At 41.9% G+C, this 23,110-nt stretch overlaps 1 protein-coding gene across 8 annotated transcripts in view; it reads right to left on the bottom strand.

Moving 5' to 3' along the window:
- meis2a (Meis homeobox 2a) overlaps positions 1 to 23,110 on the bottom strand; it is a 91,544-nt gene that overhangs the window by 25,466 nt on the left and 42,968 nt on the right. For all 8 annotated transcript variants that reach the window (XM_024295255.2, XM_024294936.2, XM_024295021.2 and 5 more), the window contains one exon: positions 6,190 to 6,266. In XM_024295255.2, the coding sequence (XP_024151023.1) occupies positions 6,190 to 6,266 (77 nt within the window). The remainder of the gene's footprint in view (positions 1 to 6,189; positions 6,267 to 23,110) is intronic.

Raw genomic sequence — 23,110 nt, 5'->3', positions numbered from 1 at the left:
GTCTCACTTTGCCATTTCAATGTGGGACAACTGTGGGCCACCTTCTACAACCCACTTTGTTCCATTATTTTCCCACAATAAATCATTAGGTGGATTTCTTTCTTCCAAAATGTAAAAATAATAATTCTTGTTGCAACAAGGAAGCAGCAAGATCAAATGAACCTGACGGGTGGAGGGTGTCGGTAAGGGGGACGGCACTTGGGATCTGACACCAGAGTCATTTCTGCTAATTAACTGCCAATAAGCAGTCCCTAAATGAGAGGGATCATGATGCCTGTGTTGGCAATGCCCTGATAGCCCTCTCCTATATATACATTCATGCAAATGCACACAAACACACCAAAGAGGGTGAAACTCTCTCACACACACATACACACACGAAGCCTCTCCACACTTTAGCTGTATATTTAGAAAGCCAGGGGCATGAGATGGCCACTGCTGGGAGTCCCTGGTTGCAGCCAAAAAAAGGCATGACATTTCCATCTGGGTCAAAGTTAGACTGATAACCAGCAACTTCACTCAACTAGTCCACCAATGGCGCCGCAACGACCCAATAGAAAAGTAGGAGGCAGAGACTTACGAAGAGGAGGAGGAGGGGGGGCTTGAGAGACTGCAGGATTTCAAGAGAATTAAATTCTTGTAAAAATGTTGGAAACGCGGTTTTATAACTTTGTGTTAAATTTGGAAAATATTAGTTATTATTTTGCATTTCATAATGGGCTTGTCTGCCAAACCCGAGAATCATAAAAGAATCATAAAAGCAAGTGTTCCTAAGTGTCTCATTGGATACTGGGAGAGGGTGGAAAATGCATTATTAAGTGGAAGAAATTTAGCTTTTTTTTCTCTCTCTCTCCCTCCTTTCTCTCTCTTGTTCTCACATAGTCCAAACAAATGTGTTTTATCATAAACATTTTGCATGTGAACCTGCGGTGCACTCTAAAAGGCAGGGGACACCAATAAAATGAAAGGAGTTAGGGGAGGGGAAGATCTGTTTGGGGACTTTTTTGGAGCTAAGAGCTGCAGAGTAGACAAACCAGTTCATCTGCACGCTGTGCAACAGCACAATGTTGGTATGGGACATTATAGACATGTTTCTGTGTCTTTTTAAAAGAAGTTCTCCAATGAAAATTGTGTTTTTTTTTACATTTTCTTGTGGCATTTTTCTGATGATCCAGAATATATTTAAAGAAATTGCATTTTTAGCAGTGACGTAGAAGTAACAAACTCCTTTCTCCGCTCTATTCTGATACATCCACTCATTGATAGGTTTGTGCACCGCTTGGGTTTTATTCAGTTCCAATGCCAAAGTGTTTCTTTGGTTTCGGTTCCTAATCTGTGCCAATTTCGGTACCTCAGTGATAAAAAATGATGCCTACATCTTCCTAAATCAACACATTTTCATTCCCAAGTCGTCACATATTGACTCATGGTTAACACGTACGCATCAAAAATTTACGTTTTGGGTCTTGTTGTTTTTTGACGTGCTGGCAGTTCCCTTTAAATCAGCCAACCTCTGAGTCGCAAACCGGTCGCTCGCCCCTCTTTCACAACGCGTCAAATTCGCTGTGGATGTGTTTGGATGACAGCCGCTCCCACGGTGTTTCTGTGTCTCTGTGACTGAGTTTGAAGGCTGTCCTGCATTAACCAGAAAGAGGGAAAAATAGAGGACCTTTTTTTTTTTTTTTACTGCTGTCATGACAAAAATAAGTAAAATATCCCAGTTCAGGAGACCCGAGCAGGCTCCTTCTGCTCCCCACAGAGGCTGTCTGTCTGCGAGCGAGCTCCGCTGAAGTCCAGGAGGCTAGCTGCAGCCAGAGAACCGCAGCACTCGTTTTGGATTAGTATTTTTCCCGCTAATCGGGTCACTGAAAACATCATGTGCCCAAAGCTGAGTTCCTGATTGGCTGATGCGGCACAGCGACCTGTCAAACTTCTGTGATCAGCTGTAAAATGTAGCTAAACATTCGAGCGCTGCGGCCTGTCTTATATGAGCCCGCCCATTATGTCATCATGGCAGGAAAGGCAGAAGGATTGACTAGAACTTCAACGTACTAAACAGAGTAGAAGTGATTGACAAATAGACCTTTAGTGAAACTAAGCAGAACCTTTGTGTAGCAGCTTTTTTTTGTTTCGGTAGAACCATGTAAATCATAACGGTTCCTACTTGGATCCGCATTTAGGTGTAAACAGATGGATGGTGGGAAGTGGGGGCGGTGTTGCTTCATGCCGACTGTCCCGCTGATAACTGAGAGGCGAATTTCGGATGAACTACTGCCACTCTGCAGAAACTATGTCCAAAAAAACGAAAGTTTTTTTATTTTTTATTTTAGCTAAAAATAATCTTGATTAAAAGACGCTTTAATGAAGTCAGTATCTTTTAATAGGTTGGATTTTGACTTACAGAACTTAGAAATATGTCAGTTGCAGCTCTCGTTTACTGCATGGCTGCAACGACGGCCCCGGATTGTATTTCTATTCATTTTAAGACAAAAAGAAAAAACGCTCCAGAGATTTTTCATCTCCTCGGTAGGCACGGGCCGCTTGGCGCCGTCGTCTGGCGGATATCCTTGCCTTATCATGTGACCTGTGCTCTGACGGGGGCAAAGGTTGGCTGCAATCCGCCCCTGTGTCTTAATAACTCACTCATTGTATTCCTTTCTGCCGCTAATTAGAGCCTCTCCCCGGTGCACGTCTGCATGTGTGTGTGTACGTGTGCATGTAATCCCCGCGGGGCTGCAGAAGAGGCAGAGAAGTAAAAATAGAGTATGGCTTAGTGCCCTCTTTATTGTTATTAGCGCTCCAGTGGCACAGCAGTCCATCATCATAGATGCTAAGGACTGACATATTCCTTTTCTGACTGTCTCTGCCTCTCCCTGTGCCATGGAAATGACCAACTGGCTGCCTGTGAGATGAGGGAATAATGACGGGACGATTTCCTTCCTTTTTTTAGATGCCGTTTCTCTCAGTCGTCTGTCATCACCGTCATCTCCCAGCCTCGTGTAATAACTCTCTGCGTGTGTGCTCCAATGGTAAATAACGCCGAATGGTTGCTGTTGTGTGTGTTTATGGCAGCGAGTGAGGGCACATCGGGTTGGGTCTGACGCTGAGACATGAAAGGATTCGGTCAAGCCCCATTTAGCCCAGACTGATAGCAGGACACCAGGAGCTGCTGAGGCAGGCAAATAAACCAGCAAGATACTGTAAACTGCTTCCTTTGGAGTGCTGACACCTGACTCTGCTTTTGCTATCCCACAATTCCATTTGTGACACAGCCTCCTCATCGTTTCATGCAATCCCACAACTCAGTCCGCTAGCCTCAAATGTAAGCAAAGCAGACAGACAGCCACACTTCTTAATGGTCAGCTAATGGCGTCCAGACACACATCTGAGCAGACAGCGAGACTGCATGCACTTTTGATCGTTAATAACACAACAATCAAGTCTGCCTCCTCATCTGCTCTTCATCAGCGTGGTGAGATTGTGGACTTTAACCTCTTCCTCTGCTCCTTATTAGCATTGGGCAGCTAATGGGGTGTGGGCTGCAAACACAGGTGAGGCTAAAACACAACCAGGCAGAGTGAGTACGGCAGGGGTGTCGAACTCTATCGCACAAGGGGAAAAAATCCAAAAGACCCCTTAGGTCGCGGGCCGAACAGGATAAACATTTATTTAACACACTAAAACTTAATTTTTGAACTTTAAAAATGTAACTTTTTAGCATAATTATGAACTAGATATATAGCATTACTAGCGATAATGCTAGTGTGAATGCTGTAAGTTGAATGTGCCTGATGAAGATGTTAATGCTGAAAGCTGAAGATGCTGAAATTGATAGCTGAAAACACTTAAGCTGATAGCCAGCTAAAATGTTAGCTAAATGCCAAATTAGCCTAAAAGAAAAACTTAGGTTAGCCAAAACAGCTAGCATGTAGCTGAATAAAAAGCTAAACTTAAAAATAGCCTAAAAAATGAAAAAGTTACCAAAACTGTTTACATGTAAACATTAGCCTAACTCCAAGCAGCCTAAAAAACATTTAAAGTAAGCGCTAAATTAGCCAAAACAGCTAGCATGTAGCTGAAAAATTATCTAAACTCCAAAATAACCTTAAAAAATTCTTAGCAAATGCCAAAATATTACAAAAAGCTAGCGAATGGCAATTTTTAAAACTTTAAAACCTTAACTTTTTAACATAATCATGAATAATAAAAAAGCAGAAATAATATTCCAGAATAAATCAACTTAAATCTTAAATAACTTTCAATATTTTACTCCCCATGAAATTTTTTTTTTTTAATAAAGGGCCGGATATAATTACCCGAGGGCCGGACTCGGCCCCCTGACCTTGACTTTGACACATGTTGTGTACGGTATAAAAAGTACAAAGAAATTTAACGTTTTTTGTCTCTGCTGGTTGTGCGTACAGGTGAGTTGCAGGTGAAGAGAGGTGATAGTTGTTTCATGGAAGCAGGAGGAGAGAAAGAAAGAAAGAGAGAGAGATGCACTGTCTATTGACTAAAACACAGAGCACCGTTGTGTCCTCGCCGGGCTGCAATTGTGCCGGCAGACAAAGCCCTGATTCAGCACATCCTTTCCCCCTGGGATAGCTCTGGAAACCGAAGATGGAGCCCCCCCCACTACTCATCTTCAGCATCTTTCTATCTAAGCCACTCTTTGGACAGCCACAGCATCAAAGTGAGCAATCCACGGATTTGGTGAGATATTTGTATCTGACCAGGACTCAGTAGCCACAAATGACACATGAAAAGGGGCGTTAAACTGAAACTTGTGGTACTATACATAAAAAATATACCCTAAGCCGAAGCCAGAAGACAGGGAATCCTCCCATATCTCCTCATCTGTCTGTTCCTCTCCCCTCTCAGGTTAGCTGAGTATTCCTGCATTAATCACCATGACACAAGCAAGGCAACTCAATTTTCTGCTCCTGTAGGTAAGGTGCATGGCATCCCGAAACGGTGGCATGAAGCATGAAACAGGCAAGCAGGGGCTAATCTTTGGTTACTGGTGTAATTGAAATGCTATCCACACTGTAGGGTGCATTAAAGTCTGATAACAACGGTTCCTGTGGCCAATTTAAGTAGCTTGACTTCCCCTGGCTAGAAAGAAATAAAGCAAAGGGTGTGTGAGAGAGAGAGAGAGGGAGTATGTCAGGTTGGAGGGGGGCGGAGGTAGGGGGGGTCTGATAGATAAGGCTGACAAACCCAGCTAATTCTCTAGGCGTGTTTCTCATTGTGAGCCAGGAAAAATGAGAAAAAAAATGAATCGTAGAACCAAAAAATCAATTGACCCTCGGGTGACTTGTCAGGCTTGCAAGTCTGATAAACCTAAAAGCTTCGTTAATGTTGGCCTGCCTGTATCCAACAGATAGAGCACTTTGTAAATGAACCCGCTTTGATAAATATATTAAGGAAAGCTGTGAATAAAAGGCACAGACTTGTCATTTGTAAATAGAACCCCCGCTACATGGAATTAGAATGATAAAATGGGGCTCCATATAATTAAGTTTGTGTAAGACCTGAAATCCGTGCAAATACCTTCCCCGAATTTTGAAAAGAAGCTGTCAGTTCAATTAATCTGAACATCACCCTGAGAATGTACTGAACAAAATTAAGCTGCAGATAAAACCTGGGCTAGTATTTTGATAAGTAATTCCTGTATCATTTCTTTGCCTCTGTGATCATTTTATTTAATCCACCACCCCCAGTTATGTGCTAAGCCATCTACAAAGGCCCTGCTGGCCAGGCCACCGAAACCTTAATCCACCATATAGCTTGTGTAAAATGGGGAGGGGGCGGAAGGCAGTTTTGCCAGTTTGAGGGGGCACCAGACATTACTAGGTATGTTTTGGATGAAGGGGTGGGGTGGCTTACAACCTCTGCCTTTTCTCCTGCTGAATGCAAACCACAAAGCGCACTGACTTAGCCACAGAGAACTGCACTGATAACACTGGAACATCCCAAAGCTTAAATATGATATTGTTGCCGAGGTTGTCTGTGTGTAGTCCTTTTGCGTGTGTGTCTGTACACAACGGGGAGGGATGCACATAAACGGTTTTCACACTTTAGGAGCATTAGCGGTCTTGGCTGGTGGAGGAAAGAGGCAAGGTAAAGGCTTTTGAGATTGAAAGGCAGAGCGATGCTGGTGGTAGAGATAGGACGAGCTTGACTCACCAGTTGTTTACTTGTAAGATGGTGAGGCCCGTGTCTTGGGCTAGCTGCTTCTTCTGCTCTTCAGAGGGGTATGGGTGCTGTAAGCACAGAAAAAGAAGAAAAAAAACATACATGAGTAAAAATATATTCAGAAAAATATGAATCGATTTAACACATAAAGATAAAGTCCACTAGCTTGATGCTAAGGTTTAATGGAATTTCCCATAGGACGGCTAATGCTAACACTCGGTGGAGCTAAACATACATTGCTGACTAAATGAACATCTTTATAAACCCACAGGAATGACATTTCTAAACTCTTTTAAGGAAATATTGTTTTTTTCTCTTCTTTTGGAATAAGGTGTAATGCTATAGCGGGATCGAAACGTCGTCCAGAGAGGCAGAACAATGTTTACAATGTTAATGATCGGAACATTTTTGATGGAACTTCTCCGTTTCAGAATTCATGTAACACTGTATGATATAAAGAATTTAATTATTTCATTAATACATTTTATAGTATGTGAACTGTATTATTAATATAAATAAATTCAAAACATAGAGTAGATTATTAATGTATTACTAAACAAATGTGTATAAATGTGTAAACTCAAAATTGAATTGGATTAAAGAATCAAACAAATCTGGATCAAATCGATCCAGGCTCTTGTGAATCGAATCAAGTCGTTTCTGGAAATTATAATCGATACACGGCACCACTCGTTTCCACTGAACGGTCCGGACCGGACTGGATTTTTGAGTGTTTTCATTCCAAAATGACCCGTTAAGCAGGACCGACTGGTACTATTTCTGGTCCGCCGTTTGTCATAGGTCGATAGAAAGATGGAATGAACCCGTGAGGGCGGAGCTTCTGTCATCACACAATGTAACCCATTGATTGGTGGAAAGGTTTTACAACAACAGGAAGCGTCCGACAAGCGCTTTTTCCCGACTTCGCAAAAGTTTTGCCCTCTTTTCGTATGTATTCTTCTCCTCCACCCTCACAATCTTAAGAATAAATCCTTTACATACAGTATTTACCCTTATTCACGGGGGTTAGGGTCATCTGGCCCCCGTGGCCGAAGAATGTCCGTTACAGATCCATTCTTATCAAAAACTCTTCCGATCATGTCTTGTAAAACATAAGTTGAAGAACACTGGAGTATTCCTCAACAAAAAGAGTTTTTTTTCCTTTTTAATTCAGAACAATAGACTGTGAGAGTAAGAAACATCTCCTCCAGATTATAATTATCCTCCGCTGTTATCATTTAATTTTCTGTCCATTCCTGAGTCAGCTGATCCTACAGTCACTTTCACTGTAGTCCTGCATAGCTGCGTCATCAATCTACACCCCGGATGCCTTTTGATGGTCCTACGCTCAATAGCAACGCTCACATTCTAAACCGCCCAAGAGGGTACTGGTCTGGTCCGCACCGCTCAGTGGAAACGAGGCACTAGAATCACAGAAACATTGACACTCAAAGAGAAACGGCAAGAAGGCAGCACATGATCTGAGTCAGGTTTCTGGCTGTTTCTCTATGTATTCAATATGCGTCTGTATTTGTTGCATTGTGTAACCCAAACCTGCGCCTTCTTGTGACCTCCACCCAACCCTGCCTCTCCCTCGCACAGTATGGATATTCAATGCATACACGTGTCTGCCCTTTCACACACTAAATTCAGAGCTAAACTTGTCAGAGCTGGCCAAACAAGTTTGTCAAAGCTCTCATCTGTGATAATACCCTGTCCCTATTCCCTATCTTCAGCCCGTCTGTGCACAAAGAAAATGCAGTCTATGCGTTCTGCATTTATAGTGATTACATACAGCGGAGGAAGAATAAAGAGCCACTTTTCGGCGCACACGTCGACAAACAAGACTTTTTAGGCGGCCTGACACACACAAAGCTTGGTGTTGCGGAATCGTTTTAAATAGCAGGGAACAACATGAGTGGGTGCAGGTTTGCTGTGAATGCATTAATCTTTCCTTGACTCTCTGTCACGTCTCCTGGTTGCGGCTCTTTCACCGAGAGCGACTGGATCCAGACTAATGCTACAAGAAAGGGACCCCGTGAAATCTCTTCCGCAGCTTTGCCAAGATTTTCTACCTGAAAATGTAATTCTTCAACGAATTCTGCAGTGATACTATTTGTGTCAGGTCCAATCTTAAGAACATCGGCTGATATAAATGGCAGACCTTGGGCTTTCTCGCTCCCCCTGGGCCTGCTATGAAGCATGACAAAACAACAGTGATCGCTGGTGACAGATGTCTTTAAGGGCCAGATTAGGAGTCGGAGCGCACGCAAACGAAACAAACGAGACACTATGCGTTTCATTCAGCCACTCCAAACAGAAGGGATGCAGGCAGACTTACACCTGTACGAAAGCATGGACTGTAAGAAATCAATGCCAAAATTCATTCTTTTAATGCGAGAGTTTCAAATCTCAAAGTAGGACAATACCTTTTTTTTATTAAAAAAATACATTTCAGCCTCAACTCATCAAGAAAGCAAACTGTAATTCTAGCCTGCCTCATGCTAATTGAATCCAATTTTAAAATGAAATGATAATAGTTGCTCAAGAAGCATTTTCTCATTTGCCGCAAAAATAATTGATGTAAGCGAGAATTTGTATCAGCGGAGAGGAGGCAATTTCTCCTTTCAGGTATCCCTGCCTGTTTAAATGTTTTAATTAAAGGAGAGATGAAAAGAAGCATTTGTGGAATGTGCTCAATTAATAACAAACAACACTTGGATTGGACAAATAATGAGTCCCTGCTGCAGAGAGGGATTAATCTGATTTGTACTTGTGTACGCAGTGCCTTTTAATATGCTAAAATTATTACCAAAGGAAAGACGATAACTCTTGCACAGAAATACATTTTGTGATTGCCAGGTGCTGACATTTCCTTGGCAAGCATAGACAGAGTTATTGTGACTTTGGGTGCACAAATGGCAGGGGCCGTAAAGTTGCTTAAGAAAAGACTTGGTGAGCAAAACGACTGCAGAAAATACCATAAATATCTGCATCTGCTTGTTGTTTATGCATAAGATTGCAATCTTTTTCATCCGGCGAGGGAATCTTTTTGAGTTTCTGGCAACATAAAAATATAACAGTGTGTTTTTCAACGTACAAAACCTATGGACGTTTATATAGATGGAAACAAAGGGATTCAGCCGGCCCAGATTGGAATTGGGAGTGGGTCATTTACATGGAATTAAAGCTTCCTCGTCCTAACAGGCCAAGAACTGGTCATCAATCGGCGGCTGTCAGCCAGAGAACGCTTTAGCCGGGTGATAAATACGTCGGCCAGCGGCACAGCTCGTCCACCAGCCTCCACGTAATGAATGGTTTGAGCAAACAAGAAAGATGTCTCATCAAGGAGAGTGGGGATGTTTAAGCCCCCCTCGCACACAAAACCCCTGAGTAAGGGGATTTACTTTGACCACAGAGACTTGGAAAAAAATCCCATTTTGTTCAGCTCATGTGTGCTCACTTCTTGCTTATTCACTATATTCTATTTCTTTTTCATCCCAACATAAAAACAAAACTCCACGAATGTTGTGCGTAACTTTCTGTGGTTCCTCCTCTTTCTGACTTCTTCCTTCCCCGCCCACTCCAACGCAGATGCACGCTTTTTATGGCTAAAACTTCAGGCCACCCACCCAGACTTTATGTTGTGGCCACTTTCCCTTAAGCATGGGGCTCTGAAATCTCAGCTACAGAAAAGGGTTAATGATTGCAATTGAGACACACACTTCTGAGACACATGAGAAGCAAGCCAACATGGTGGTTGCAAGCCTGCAACAGCCCTGAAATTCGAGAAAGACTATACTCTGAATGACCTCCTCATGTTAACTGTCCCAGCAAAAATATGTTTTTAATTTATAGACTGATAACTAAATGGAAAACATTTTTAAAAAATGGTCAACGTTTCAAGCAAAAAAGATGATGTATTTTCTACCCATAGCAGTTATGACCCTTGGGAGAGTCCGACATGGTTGTTTAATTGATGAAACAGTGGAGGGACAAAGATGGTATTGATAATCTCCACAATAGCTTTGGATCCACTCAATATGTTAAGAAAAAACACAACTAGGTCAATATCCTTAACAGAAGATTGACCACAAAATGGAAAAAGTCTATAAATAACTAGAAAAGTTGCATTACCTGCGATAATACAAGTGTGAATGCATTTTACTGAAAGTAGTCACTGAAGATCCTGAAGCTTTTTGCTGAAAATTCAATTAAGTTTACTTTAATTGATGAAAATGCAAAAGCTATTTGCAGAATGTTAAATTTACTAAAAGACTGGAAATTTTGTTAAAGAACTGAGAACGCTGAAGTTGACTTAAATTTCTGGAAAAAAAATTGTAGTAAATTTTCTTAAAATTCTCTAATACTTGCCAATTTTGCAAAAAAAACATGCACTTACTTAAATATGAATTAAACTAAAAAAAAAACTTTAATAGAGGTCGAAATAGCCTAAAAAGCTTGCTTGTTGCTTAAATACTAGCTAAAATCCAAAATAGCCTAAAATTCGTCAATAAACTAGTCAAAAACGTTAGCCTGTTGCTTGAACAGAAGCTGAACTCTAAATTAACCTATAGAACCTCAGTAGATAACAAATTAGCCAAAAATGTTAGCATGTTGCTAAAATAGAAGCTAAACTCTAAATTAGCCACAAAAAAACCTCAGTAGATAACAAATTAGCCAAAAGAAATGTAATCATGTTGCTAAAATATTAGCTAAACTCCAAATTACCAAAAAAACCTCAATAGATGCCAAATTAGCCAAAAAAGCTAGGTGTAAATAGCTATAAAATAGGTATAAAATATTTGTTAATCTCCAAATGTTTTTAAAAATTACCATAAAAGATAAAACAATGGCTCATGAATATATTTAAAGTTTGTTGCTAATCTTCTTAAAATTTCATTCATTTCCTATCTGGCATATTTTGTTCAATATTTCGAAAACTATAAAGGTTTATGAATATCAAAAATACAATAAATTATGTCCTTAACAAGCTGAATGTTGAGTGTGATTGAGTTTTTAGGTGCCAAAAAACATACGGAAAGTAGCAGGAGAATCACTATAGTGAGAATGCTTACTGATCATTCACACAATTACAGGCAGAAAAGAGAAGTTTCAATTTGTTGTCGCCTCTTTTTGATCGAAACACCTCTGTTAATTATGCTGCAGCCTAATGGCTGCACTAATTAAATGTACACATGTCCACTTTCTACCATTTCATCCGGGAGAGCTCAGCCAAACACTGAAACAAACACATGCAGGTGGATCCTGCTTTGACATTAATCAGGGATCGAGTGCGTGTTTGTGTATGTGACCACCTGCTGGCTAAATTACAGGGTTTAATGTGCTCCGCGCTCTCCGATAGTTCTGGATGTAATAGCCTCTGTGGTTGTTGAGCATTAAACACGGAGTTAGCTCTGTCATCTGCTGTGTTAGGTCTGTAAACCCCCCTCCTAAACCCAGCTTGTCGTTTCGCTTGGTTTCATTCCTACTTCAACCCACACTTTTCGCCCGCATTCACTATTCTCATTCAAGCTTCGGTTATATGTGCTGTATATCACTTTTGTAGTCGGCGAATGCCCATTTGCTGCCGTCATCAAATCCCACAGCCTGATCATTATCCGGGCTGATCTGCGCTGCCCCCACTTCTCCGGCTCTGATGCTTTCTTGCTCTCTCGCATTGAACCCTTCGTTGGTGGACCGCACTGATTAATTACATCATCAGAGCGGGACATGAGTTATAGAGCCAGGTCATAAGGTTGCAGTGGCTTGCAAACCTATTCCATGCTAATGACTCCCAGGAAATCACAGGCCATTGGCTGTTTACCCCCCAGCACCATGGCAACGCAAAGACTGTGATTTGACCCCTGATGCATCTATACTGTTGAAAGCAAATATTCATTAAAGCGTATCAAACAAAACTAAAGTTCTGCCTTCTAGTTTGTTGTTAAAACTATTTCTGCATCTAATCTTGGAAAGAAAAAAAAAAATCGCTCCCAGTCTTTCCTTTCATAAATGCCTGTCACACATTGATTGGGATCGTGTTTGTTTTTAATCAAAGTGACTGAAGTATGATGATAATATTAACTGTCAAATGGAAGCATAATCAAATAAAGGAATGACATTTTAATATGGATTCTGATTTGAGCTTGGGTAAGATTGGCACATTTTAAATATGAAGTTGCTGCTGTTAATAACTTTACAATTGGCTCCTTTGACAAATGACAGTGGGATTGAACGCTCATCGATCAGACTGATATGACAAGTAAATCAACATGCAATTTTTCCTAATCGATCAGCGGCGCTATCGGGCGTTTTTGGCAGATTATGACAGATTTAGAAATATTAAATGGAGAAAAGACGAGTTTCAATTTTTTGAAAAAGATCCAATACAGAATCTCTGATTTAATAGTTAACAAATATCAACTTTAGGGCACCACGTCTAGGTTTTGATGCATCAAAACTATTAAAAGAGCCTTAAATGCTCTTCCGATCTCCGGATAAACATTATGTTCAAACCCTACTCTATATTCTATTGACTACTATAGATGGGAGGTACTATAGGATTTTATGTGTTTTTGTTTTATTTTACTGGGAACTACACAGCTTCCTGACAACAGGCTGAAAACAGGCAAGAATGCTAACTGACTCAATGACTCAGTGATTCAAGCCTGCTTCTCTCCTTTTTTCTTTTTCAAACACACACAAACACGCACAGCCAACTTATAAACAGAACTCACATGATGCCAAACGGCAAACCGCACGCACCGCATGCCAGCCGCTGATAACAGCAAATGAAAGTGCGCTCACATCTACACCTCGTACAATCTGCATTCAGAACATACCACTACACATCTGTCTCACCCACTCCAAACTCAAAAGCTTCCACACAAAGTAAAGGCTCTCGGTGGACTGCCCTCTGACAGTAAAACGGTGATGATTGCAAATACAAGACGTACTGGCGAGGCTCGCGGCATCTATTATAGAGCGAAAGGGCCCCCAGTCTGTCTGCCTGCTTCTCTGGCTGGCTGGCTGGCTAGTAGGCTGGTTGGCAGTGCATCAGTACTACTACCGCTGTTGCTGCCACGGCCCCCCACAACAATCGCTGGCTGGGCTCCTGTAGCCAGTTCCTGGATCCCAGCCAACAGCCTGTTTGCTCTACACCATTAATTTATGTTCACTGGAGACACTGCAAGGTTGTAGAGAGGCTCTATGGCATAACTGCCCCGCTTTCTTGCCAAGCTACAGAAAGTAAAGAGGGTGAGGGGAGTCAGAAGGAGGGAGGACCCGAGGAAGAAGGTGAGGAAGGAGCCCCGGAGGATATGCATCTGATTGTAGCGAGCTCCGTGAGGCTAAATAGCAATCACTCCCAAAAGATCCCAATCTGCCGTCAGACTTAGCAATTGATCTACAGAAACTAAGAGATGTTTTACAGGAACGTTTCCAAACACATAATGGAACTAGATATATAGCATTACCTGCGACAATGCACGTGTGAATGCTGTTAGCTAGCTGAAAATGATGAAACTGAAAGCCCTAAATGCTCAAGCCAATAGCTGAATACACTTGAGCTGAAAGTTTGCCAAAAAATGAGCTAAATGCCAAATTACAAAAAACTGAAAATGTTCTGTATTTGCCAAAACACGTAGCATAATGCATAAAAATAGCTTAACTCCAAATTTGCCTAAAGAACTTGAAAAAATATCTGATTTGCCTAAAGAGCTAGCATGCTAAAATATTAGCTAAAATCTAAATTTGCCCAAAGAACTTTAGAAAAGTCTAATTTTGACAATATAGCTAGCATAATGCTAAAATATTAGCTAAACTCCAAACTACCCTAAAAACTAGAAAATTGTCTAAATTATTCAAAAACTGCTAGCATGTTGCTAGATTGAAAGCTAAACTCCAAATTTGCCTAAAAAACTTTAAAACAGTCTAATTTTAACAAAACAGCTAGAATAATACTAAAATGTGATCAAAACTCCAAATTTATCTAAACATTTTTTGAAAAGTCAAATTTTGTCGAAACAGCTAGCATAATCCTAAAATCTTAGCTAAACTGCAAATTGGCCTAAAAACTAGTAAAATGTCTAAATTAGTCAAAAAGAGCTATCATGTTGGTAAATTGAAAGCTAAATTCCAAATTTGCCTAAAAAACTGAGTAATAGCTGAACATTTTAAAGTTTGAGCGGTAACTAGCTGAAAGTATATATTGGAGTTCAAAAGTTTGAAACTGCAAATAGTTTTTGAAGGATTTGAACCATTTCCAAAGCATTCACACAATTAAAGATAAAACCTTAATCCAAAAATGAAAGGAGAGCTGGAAAAACCACGACTATGATCCCAACAGAAATATGTAAAAGTCTGCAACTGCAGTTTACTGTTGGAGCATCTGTAAACTGTGTGTGTCCCACTCGGAGCCTGCAGCTGAAGTGATGTGCTTGTGATTTAATCGTCAGATCAAGTTCTCAGGTTCTTTTTCAGCAACATAGCTGCTCCTCTCCTTTCAGGAGGACGAACACAATCCTGATATCATCACAGGGGGTGACTCCTTTTCACTTTCTCTCCTTCTCGTTTGATCCGTCTGTACGCTCCGAGCCTCAGAAGCATTGCCTCCGCCTCCGCTTAACCATCTGCCCTCATCTCCTATCCTCCTCATTCCATCTCTTCTTTTTCCCCCTCTGCTCATCTCCTCCTCCCCTTTTTTTTTTTCAAAGTTTCCGCTAAAGATTTCAGAGGGCAGGAATTTGGCCTGGTTTTACAGACCAGTCTGTTGGCTTTGTTGTGGTAACGGCCTGCTCAGAGGCACCCAGCTCTTTTCTGCTCTTCTCTCCGGCTTCTCTAATGTCAACACGCGAGCTCACTCACTGCTGACTTTAGGACATCTTTAAAACATCTTATTGGAATGAGCATAGCCGAGCCAAGGCACAAATGTCCCAGAAACTATTTTGACTATGGCGTTTTAACACATTTAAAAGAGTTGACTGTCTCACAAAAAAGTCCTTGTTCTTTTAAATGACTCCACTGTTTTTCCAATATCTGTGATGTTGTGTCTAGGAAGTGAGAAGTAATTAGTGTCCCACCTTCTCAAACCCCTTTAAGATCTATAATCAGATTATGAAAAGCCTGTTGGGCTTGTCACTTTTCCTCATACCCATAACACTTACCATTGCCAGCCATAAAGTCAAACATACAGGGACTAATGTGTTGTAAGCTTCTAAATAAACATTTGTGCAGGTTTAATGATGTATGTACACATTGTAAAAAATAAAAGCAGGAATGGGATCTGAGCATACCTCTGACAAAGTTTGTGATATGGTTTAACAAAATCTAAAATCCTTTTTTGATAATTTTTAAATAGACTTTTAGCAACATAAAAACAAAAATGTAATTAGTGAGCTACTCTAATGAAAATTGCGTTCTTTTGGTACTTTTCTCATTATAGGGGGGAAATTAAGCTTAAAATTGCATTTCTGAGTGTTTCTTTATTCAAGTTATTCAAGAAAAAAAAAGCCATTTGAAAAAAACCTGACGCTCTCTGCTCTGCTCCATTCCCATGAATCTATTTTCCTCGTCTCAAAACTGGATAGCTTCACTTATATTCCATGCAAAAGAATGTTTGCACTGCTAATCTTTTGGTTGAGGAATGTGAGGATATATAAGGTAGCAGGAAAGCATGTAAAAAGGGATGATGGGAAGTTAGGGCAGGCGTACTCTGCACCAATGGTCCCATCCACAATTCAGAGACAAATTTCTGATGAACTACATTTTTTTTTTTATTTGGCCAAAAAAGATTACTGGAAACACTTTTAAAAAAGATGACTGGAGTGGGACTTTACAATGGAGATGAATTGGTTTATCCATTCATCTAACTGCTTATACCTGTTCAGAGTTGCTGGAGCTTACCCAGTTACAGTCAGGTGAAGGTAAGGCACACTCCAGACCAGGAATAGACAACTCCAGGTCTCGAGGTTCTCTAACATAACCCTGCTCTGGCATGTTCTAATTGACTGGACACGCCTGAACCAGGTAAACAGTCATGAGTAGGGCTTGGATATCTGGAAATCAGGCAGACACTGTGGCCCTCGAGGCCTGGAGTTGCCTATCCCTGCTCCAGACAGTATGCTAGTCAGATGAAGTCTCTTGGAAAACATGCTTAGCATTACCCAACAGGGCCTTTCCCAGGTTTATCCTCTATTCCTTTTGTGTTCTGCACACGCTTTCTTTGACTTTGTTTGACAAAGTAAAGTGGGTTTGATCTCAAACTCATATCAAAACTTGCTCACTTGTAAGCATACAACAGACTTAGCGGGTCCCCCTTTCTAAGAGAATCCACTTCTCCCTTTCATTGTGCCCCAACTTATTGAGAATAAGTATTTAAGCACACAATCGTCACCTCTTTACAACTCTCTCTCTTTGGGTACCCCTATGTCTCCTTAAGACTGCTCACTCAGAAAGGCCAGTGTGTGTTCTGATGTCGAGTCTGGGGACACAAGAGTGGAGCCTCTCGCAGAGGACAAACAAGAAGACCCTGAGGCAAACCACGGAATGTCAAGCCAATTTGGAAAATATCACAGGACATTTGTAAAGTCAATTTTTGTTTTCAGGTCAAAAATCAAAGGCAAACATGGTGAGTAACATTTGTCCATTACATTGCAGGCAGGAACCCCCCTCCCCAGCCAAAAAACAGCTGCAGGGGACACTTCCTGTTTGCTAATGATGCTAAATGTGTTCAAGTCAGCCATGTCAAATTTTCTCCTCGTCTTAATGGACAGCTGGGGTAGAAGGCAATATTTTCCCTCTTCCCTTCCGTTGGCTCAGCTTTTCTCTATCCTCTGCTTGTGAAAGAATCTCTTTTAGGTCTATGACAGACAAACACCTTAGATCATGTCGCTGGCAGCAAGGCAACTGACAGAAACCATAGGTGCATTCATTCGAGATCACAAGTAGTTTAGTGGCACAAAGCCAACCAAGCCCTGATCAGTCATCGCCTCCTCTCTACCTGTTGTCTGTTTTCTTAGTGAATGCAGTTTCTGAGCTCGCCTTTCATCCAGGAGTGTATGAGTCAAGGAGATATCTCCTAGCATTGCTCAACACCTAACAGCAGATAAATGCTCAGGCCTGTGGGGACTGACAAATGCCCGGAGGATCTTTCACTTTCCTGATGTTCCTCAAAGGACAGTTGGCATGTGGCAAGAGTTAAAATACTTGAACTGAATAGGAGAAAAGACTGTTTTGCAGCTTTTAGCTTGGTAAATAGCATGCAGTCTTTAAGTGCATTCTTCCCTTTAGTGGTCTTAGGCTCAATCCTGCCTGGGGGCCGGTGTGACCTTTGACCCGACTGGCCTGCCTAGCTACAGCGCTCTCGTTTGTTAGGCGCTTTATCCACTGACAAAGCAGGCAGGAAGTTGGCAGCAGCCCAGCAGCCCCATGGGAGGATGACCATCAGCTAGCTCAGCTTACCGCTTATTACAGGATGGTGGGGAGCATGTGTGTTTTCGTGTGCACGGGTTCTTTTTTTTTTGTGCGTGTCTATACGCATCTGTTGCACGCATGTATTTTTATGATAGTATTGTAAGTCTGCCAGAATCTGAACAACATTAAAGAGCAAAAACAATAAAACAGGATTGACCCTTTTTGTGCTTGCTCACATTTTTACTGTACTAGCTAATGCTATTCTAAGAATAAGCTTGGAAGCCACAAACACTCTTGTCTCTGAGCTAAACAGATCAGCTATGCATGTTAGCAACAGTCAGGCAACCTTCCAGCCACTGGACTCACAGGTCCAGAGCACTTTGGTCTTTCTCTCTCCTGTGTCTCTCCTCCCCTTCGCAGCAGCAGGAGCCTGCTCATCAGAGCGCTCAGAACAGCTCACTTAGTCATTATATCATAAGGGACTCCAGTTTCACTCTATAAAAGTCAGGTAATTCATACTTCATTTATATATCTTCCCATTAATAAAGTTGATGAACTTTTACTCCTTAAATCTAATAGGCCATTTTAGCGTGACTGCCAGCGGCCGTCGATTTCTCTTTCTCTCAGTCTGCCCACTGCTCGTCTTCCTTGTATTGAGAGAAACGCACAGTAGGTGAGGAGAGAATGAGTAGATTATTGAAACTTTTGACTAACCTACGCCACCGACAAGCACTGACATGTACTTTAAGTTTTGTTCTTTCTTTTGCTCCCTATAACTCTCCGTCTAGGAGCAACAGAAGGTCATTGACCTATGGGCATAACGCAAAGCATGATGGCTCCCCGGCTCATATGCTGTTGACAAGTGTCTGTGTTCTTTTCAACAACTCGTTGAACCCCCCCCACCCCACCCCTTCCCTTCCTAGGAATGTAACACAACCACTCACTGAGGTAACCCAAGCTCCTCCCCCTCCGCCATCCTTCATTTACAGAAGCAGAGAGACAGAGACCAACTGGAGGTGTAAGACAGCTGTCCCCAATCTCCCCATCTAACTCAAGCTTCCTCTCTATTTTCTCTTCCCCTCCCTGGATTTGCTTCTACACCACTGCCTGCGGAATAATTAATGATGCAATTGAGCCGAGTAAAGGACTCTGACCAGCAAGAGCCATTCGTGAACGCCTGCATAGGCGTTTTATGAAGAGCGCTTTATTAAAAGTATGACATGTCAGACACGAAGAGGGACAGACTGCTCCCTGCTACTCTTCTTTTTTGTTTTCATCCTTACAAACCTAATTCTTCATCCCCATCCCCCCTCTTCTCTCGTCCGTCCTCATGGCAGGATTGGAGGGCCTGACCTGTCTGGTGATTGATGGTAATGTCTCAGGAAGTCATTTTCCCCGACAGCACCCCGCCGCCTTTCACCAGGCCTGGTGCAGAGGTGAGCCCATCACACGGACGCTTTTAACTCTTTGCTCACTCACCTCCCAGGACTCTTGAGCCCCCAAATGCTTCACAAACCTTCCTGAGCGACATCATACCAACCACATACGATTACCCAGTTTTTATAACATCAGGGTAGAAGTGAGAGGGGATTTATGTTGCAGACACATTCTGCTACAACAAAACTAGCAAAAATCAAAGGCCATGCTGAAGTCCTGGACTCAGAGCACTGAAGATGGCTCCATTACTTAACTTACCACTTCCATTATGCCAATTACGACATGGTTCCGACACTGGGAATGTTTTACTCCATTCTGGAATTGCTAACATCTGCCGTGTGTGTGCTCTGAGTGTCGGGGCTACATTTTACTGTCTTAAACACACATTATTTTGCAGTCTAGTTCCCATTTTTTCTTTGAGTTTCTTCAACACAGCACTCTGCATTTATTTTCCTAATTCAACTCTTACTGTGTCTTAAAGAGATCCCTCTCTGCTTGAGCCCAAATAACCTAAAATGATCCGTGAAGAAGCTTGCGATTCCAGTTTTCAATAGGCTTCATTAGTTTTTAATATCCAGCCAAGGAAAGGAGGGGAAAATGGCATGGAGATAATCAATGCAAAGGGGCTGGTAGCCTATTAATCTCCCCCAAAGGATTGTGGGTTAATACACGTTCTTGCATAGGCAAACATGGCTGTGTGGTGAACACATCTGTCTGCCTGGATGGGCTACTTAATGAAACAGCCAGCGTTTGGCTGCTGAGATGGATGTCGTTCCTCCAGTGAAAAATGAGTTCCCTCTCCCACTACTCTGAGACCGAGCCATGTAAGATAGGGCCCCATTCAATCCACCAGAGACCTGAATGTGCTCCTCTATGAGAGCAGCTTAAACAATAAAGGTGCTGGTCAGGACAGGCAACGCATGGTCGCCAGAGCAAAACTTCTTGGAGATCATATCAGGGAATCCTAATGTGAACAAGACTCGGACTGATCTGGGAATTAGAGACGATACTGAAAGACTAGATGAGCAGTTGTACAGTAGACATATGAAGAAGGACAAGGAAGGAGAGATGAAGAGTGATCCCGCCGAATCAATAGACTTATGTGTCAAAGTGCATGCATGTGAAGCCAGCGTTGTCTATCTGCTGGGGCATGTGTGCATGTTTCTGTGTATTCAAACAGTGTCAAAGGTGACCCCTGGTCAGGGAGTCCTGTAACAGGAGCTCACCTCCGGTTCTGCAAGCTCTCCTCTCAGTGTGCTAAACAGCCACCTGAAGACAGGATTAGCCATTGTGACCCTGCCCCTGAGGTAACTGTGATACACCTCAGGGGACAGACATGAAACACACACTGTCACGTGCTGCAGAGGCAAGGCCAGGTGGGGAGAGGAACACACTGCTGAGGACAGAAAAACTCTGCGGACCGGGGACGGCAATATGACAGGTGGTTGCTGTGATTGCAAAGTGCAAACTAGACACTTCTAAGAAGATGAGCTAAAGTACAGTATGGGGCTGAGGTGAGGGTGTCATTGGTGTTTGCTGTTGTTAATGAAAACAAAGCATCAGAGCATAAGAGGATTGGGCATCCTACTTCAGCGCCTTGGGGTAGCTCAGATTTGTGCCTTATTGGAAATTGATGCCTGTCAGCCTATCTATGACTCAACTCTGACAATATGCATGCATGTGTGTTTCTGTGTGCATGCTGTGCTATGACAAATGAGCAGCGCTTAATTTGTGACTGATTATGCGGTATGCGGGTGCCCTCAAACCCCTTTGAACTTGTAATTGCCCCTGGATTCAGTAATGAACATTAAGGAGGATTCAGAAATGTGTGTCTAATTACATATTTTGCCCCCTGCTTTTTACATTTCTTCATCTTCACGCTGGATGAGAGAGAGGAAAAGGAGGAGTGGTAGTAGGAGGATGAGAACCAAAAAGGAGGTTCTGGGTTGGGAGGCACACACTGCTGTTGTCGCCCTCTTTATCTAAATAATTGTACAAGCTGGTTTATGAGCTTTAGAGGGGAGCTTTGTGTGTCAGCCACTGCAGCCCCGGGGATAAGGGGAACTAGCTCTCATCATGATCAATATTCAGAGAGATTCACATCTGGAGCCAAAACCTGCCTAGCTCAGATTTGTGTGTGTGTGTGTGTATATATACATTTATATAAATATATATATATATATATATATATACAGTTTCATATATAAAAAAGCACTATGCTGTGAACAGCTAAAATTCTGCGCAGGACTGTCAAGCTCCCGGGGTTCTGGTAGAGGACCCGAACCACCAGTGAGAGTGAGAGTGGCGTTTTTATATATTTATATATAAAGACTGTAAAAATGTGTATATAACACATATATGTATGTATATTATATATACATATGTATATATAATATACATACATATATGATACATATATACCTATATGTATATACACTATATATACAAACAGTATATATGCATATAATAAATATATTTTATATATGCAGTGTATATATATATATATATTTATATAAATATATATACACACACACACACAGTATATATACATATAATGTATACATATATACATATTTGTACAGTATACACTCACACACATATATATCTATAAAGCTCTGGTAACAACTGACTACAGAGAAATCTGGAGGTTTCACCCCAACTACCACTGCTGAAAAACAAATGTATGGCAAAAATACAACAAAGAACTTCAGTTAAACGGCTGTGTTGCTGGGAGAGTCCACTGTGGCAGGTGGAGAGGGAAGGTTTGGGTAAACTAGCAACAAATTGACCAGCTCAACATTGCTCTTTCATGTGGACTAGACCCTCTCATAAAAAATAAAAAAAAAAAGCTGTCCATATGCTCAGAGGCGGAAAAAGAGAGGATATCAATAGGGCGAAAAAATGAAAAGGTGAGGAAATAGAGGGAAGAGGTGAGAACAAGAGACATGGCTCCCAGTTATAAGGACCCCACTGTGCAGGAATCCCACTGCTTGCCTCTGGACTGAGCACTGGGCAAAAAAAAAGCATGCATTTGAGGAGAGAAGGAAGGGAGGGGAGAAAATCACACAACATGGTTGGAGTGAGGTTTTGTGCAGCTATAGGGTCCCATGACAGACAAAACAGTGAAACACAGTCTGTTTTTGATTTTTACTCAGCACCTCCATCCATCAGCTTTCCTCTCTTTTAGGCTTCTCTTCCTCTTTAGCCTGGTTTGCTCTTTCCACACTTGTGCTGCTCCTTTTCCCTTTTGCATTTCCCTCTTGGTGTGAGATGAATATCAAAGTGGTGCTGGGGCAGCTTGGAGGCCTGCAGCAGAATATCATCGGTCTGCATGGTCCCCAGCAAGCTGGGGCAGCCATTCTAGCAAGTCTTGCCACAATCATCCATGGGGGATTAGTCTGGCCTGCAGGGTGGAACCCCACAAAGGGTAAGGGGTAATTTAAGGGTACTGACTCAAAGATGCGAAACCAAATTCCTCCTGCACATTTTGTTTTGAGTAAGACAACCTCAAAGTGTAGCACAGTTAAAGCAGCACCATTAAAATAACCTTATATTTGCTCCCACCAGTGACATGAACCATATGGGGTCCCTTATATGATATCATTCTGTGCTTTTTTTCCCCATAGAGTTAGCTTGGCCTTTATCTGTGTTTTGACTGCACCAGCAGCTGACAGTACTAAAAGCAGGGAAACGTTTCAGAGTTTGGGGATCTATCCTCAGAGGAGCAAAGGACCTTTGTGCATGGAGGTTTTTAGAGGAGTGTGTCCCTGATCAGAGCTGTGACTTCATAAATCTGACTGCAACTCTACAGGCTTCATCTGTTTGTAGTGCTGTGGTCATGACATGCGCAGTCACCTCTGTGAGGGCCGCCCAAACTCACGCTGCATTTTTGTTTCTTCACTGAAGACGCCCCCGTCACATCAAGCCATTATTCAGAAAACTGGAATGATCCAGAGTGCTTTTTCCTTTTTTTGTCAGATTTATTTCGTGCAAACAAACGCCTAATTTTTACAGAGCTAAATAATCTCTGCATAAAAAATGTTAAAAAAAATGCTCTGAG

Source organism: Oryzias melastigma, linkage group LG22 (genome assembly GCF_002922805.2).
Source record: "Oryzias melastigma strain HK-1 linkage group LG22, ASM292280v2, whole genome shotgun sequence".
Taxonomy (NCBI): Eukaryota; Metazoa; Chordata; class Actinopteri; order Beloniformes; family Adrianichthyidae; genus Oryzias; species Oryzias melastigma.
This window is presented reverse-complemented; position numbering and strand designations above follow the sequence as displayed.